Source organism: Manduca sexta, chromosome 5 (assembly GCF_014839805.1).
Source record: "Manduca sexta isolate Smith_Timp_Sample1 chromosome 5, JHU_Msex_v1.0, whole genome shotgun sequence".
Classification (NCBI taxonomy): domain Eukaryota; kingdom Metazoa; phylum Arthropoda; class Insecta; order Lepidoptera; family Sphingidae; genus Manduca; species Manduca sexta.
The window spans coordinates 2980122-2983130 of record NC_051119.1 but is presented as its reverse complement, the minus strand read 5'-3'; the positions used below and the strand labels follow the sequence as shown (position 1 = coordinate 2983130).

At 36.6% G+C, this 3009-nt stretch overlaps 1 protein-coding gene across 1 annotated transcript; it reads right to left on the bottom strand.

Annotated features, from left to right (window-relative positions):
- Positions 1 to 253: 253 nt before the first annotated feature.
- LOC119190735 (glucose dehydrogenase [FAD, quinone]-like) lies at positions 254 to 2795 on the bottom strand. Its single transcript, XM_037443258.1, has 3 exons — positions 2791 to 2795; positions 2561 to 2675; positions 254 to 2077 (listed from the first exon to the last, which is right to left on the bottom strand). The coding sequence occupies exons 1-3, from the start codon at positions 2793 to 2795 to the stop codon at positions 749 to 751; spliced, it is 1449 nt and encodes a 482-aa protein (XP_037299155.1). The 3' UTR covers positions 254 to 748.
- Between the last annotated feature and the right edge of the window lie 214 nt (positions 2796 to 3009).

The window sequence follows — 3009 nt, the reverse complement described above, 5'->3', positions numbered from 1 at the left end:
AATTGCGTGGTAATAAAAAATAAATATAATGAAACAGTTTGCCGACTAGTAAGGTATCAATGGCGAAGGTCCATAAAACCCGATTCCTGCAGGATTCCTTTTATGTAGAATCTAATTGTCTTTAGAACGATTTGCTAACCGCATTCATGTATATTAATACCTATATGTTCTGTCGGGTTCCTTTTGGAATATTTCACCTTTCGCCACTGAGGTACATTATAATTTTGTGATCAAAATTAACATAAACTAGACTCAAAACAGTTTCCAACTGAATCAACTAAATTAAATGTATTGTAAGTAAGCGCATGGAGTCGTTTGTGTGTATTTTTTTCCCTTTCTGTAAGACATTATCTCGGCTTAGAGGCCCGGTTCTGACCTTTTATTTCGATGCTTTAACTTTTTGATTCTCAGCATCATCTGTGAGGAAATGGCTCTGAATATTCTTGAAGATGGGCATAAATTTCTTTGGCCGTCCGGAAAAACATTGGATCTGTCTTATAAGGAGTTAGATTCCCCCAAAGAGATCTATGCCAGAGCATCCTTAAAAAGTGTTTTGACATTTTCATCTTACGTATTGTTTTCCTGGACACCTCACTAAGATAACAACAAATGAAATCTTCTATTGCCATTCATTATTCTCTTTGGACAGCATCGCGCTTACTATCAGGTGTAATGCAGTCATTTTGTCGTACTTGAATAAAATAATTGGAAAACAGACACACAAAGAACTCATCATGCAATATTGTACTTAATGCGACAACCAATCCTCCTTAATCATATCAGAGGCTTTTTCGCCTATCATGATTGTGGGAGCGTTAGTATTACCTCTAACAATTAATGGCATTATGGAAGCGTCAACCACCCTTAAATTCCTAACACCGTATACCCGTAACCGTGGATCAATTACTGCGCTTTTATCACTATGTGGTCCCATTTTACAAGTACCTACAGGATGGTATATAGTCGAGGTGTAATGTGTGAGAAGGCAGTAGAAATATTCGTCAGTTCCCCACACGTAACTCGAACATGCTTCTACTGGGATTTTGATGAAACTTGCACCGCTTTCCTTGAATGCTTCAGTCTCTTCTAGACCTAAGACGAACTTCATGCCAGCAATTAAAACATCAACGTCTATTCTTTCAGTGAAGAAGCCACTGTAGATTAATGGTGGACCGTATACTGGATCCGTGTGGTTTAATAATATGGTGCCACGACTCTTTGGAGATAGTAATAAAGGTCTAGTTGCTAATCCATCGTAAAAAGACAAAGGAAATACATTTGATGCCAAATACGTTGTTGGATCCGAGTAAAATTCTTTTACGTTACGTCCATCAAAATGGAATTGTAAATCTGGAGCGTCTTCGTAAGTGTAAGGAGATTTTATGAACGCTGTGCCACTAAGCGTTCCTGAAACCGCTAAAGGTCCATTTTTCTTTGGCTCTTGTCTAAAATAATTGTATAGCTCACTGACTAGCTGAGGTCCGTTAACCATAGTAGACGTTTTGTTCGACAAACCAATTACTAAAGCATCTGTGGTAACGTGGTCTTGTAAATTACTGCCTACATCAAGATCGGCAATTACGGGTATATTCAAGCTCTCTAAATGATGCCTTGGACCCACACCAGATAACATCAACAATTTAGGAGAATTAATAGCCCCAGCACTAACAATCACTTCTTTTCTCGCACGTGCTGTATAAATTTTACCATTTTTGACATAAGTAACACCATAAGCCGTTTTAGTTGTGGGATCTATCAATACTTTAGTTACATGGGCTTCACTGACAACGTCTATGTTAGGCCGTTTATGCCGTATAGGTCTTATGTAAGCTACATTAACAGACTCTCTTCTTCCATCTTTAGAAGTAGATTGTACTATATCCGTTCCTAATTGGTTTTCAGCATTAAGGTCTGTTATGGGCAGCCCTTTTTCTTTGAATGCTTCGACGAGCATCATAGTGTTTATATCGATGTAGGGGAACCGTTCTACATTCATTGGTCCGCCGATGCCGTGGTAATGCTTATTGTGTGATTCGATGTCTTGGTTGTTTTCTGACTTCATGAAATATGGCAGCACCTGGAAATTTTATATTAATTGATTAATATTGTGTTATAGAGTGGATAAGTAGGTAAATGTTGATGTCTGGAGTATGTAGAAGATTAGACTGGTGAAGATTCGATCTACTTTTTCCCGCGAAAATATGGTATAATGTACTGTAGACTAAAATATTAACAAGAGATACAGCTTCACATTGATTATTAGAATTTGACCGGCTTGTCTTACTAGATTCATAGTGGATTCTAAAATGAAACTTGTTGTACTAAGATACTATGGCTAATTTTTATCTATACTAATGTTATAAAGAGGAAAATTTGTAGGTTTCTCGGGAAACTACTGAACCGATTTTGAAAATTCTTTCACTAATAGGAAACTACATTACCCTTGAGCGCTTTACTTCTTATTCTTCCATCTTATCATAAAAAATGTATCCCGAAATAACTTTTTCACATGGACGAAGTCGTTGGCAAAAGCTAGTCACAAATAAATTTGATTTACTACCTCTCGGTAACTCCATCCGTGGTTTCCCAGTTCCGCCCAGGAATCGTAGTCTCTTCTACTGCCCCTGATGTATACCATGTAGTTAATAGCACTGGAACCTCCCATCGTTTTGCCCCTGGAATGGTATTTGTAATATTAGATCTTGACTTTCGTATTTCATTATAATTATCCATATTGACTGCTCAAAAATGAATTTATTTGTTCATAAAAAATACGTGAAAGCGAAATACTCCATCTTATTAGCAACTAAAACCTTTGTTATGGTTTTATTATAGATTTAGTTTTTGCATGAAAAACTACAGTTTATTATCACAGAATGAACTGTAAAACAACAACACAAAAAGATAACGATATATCAATAATCATTGTTGACATTTTGTGTCGTGTGTTTGATGCAACAGCCAACAATAAAGAGCGAAATACGTGGCTTGTAGTAAATTACAAGTTTC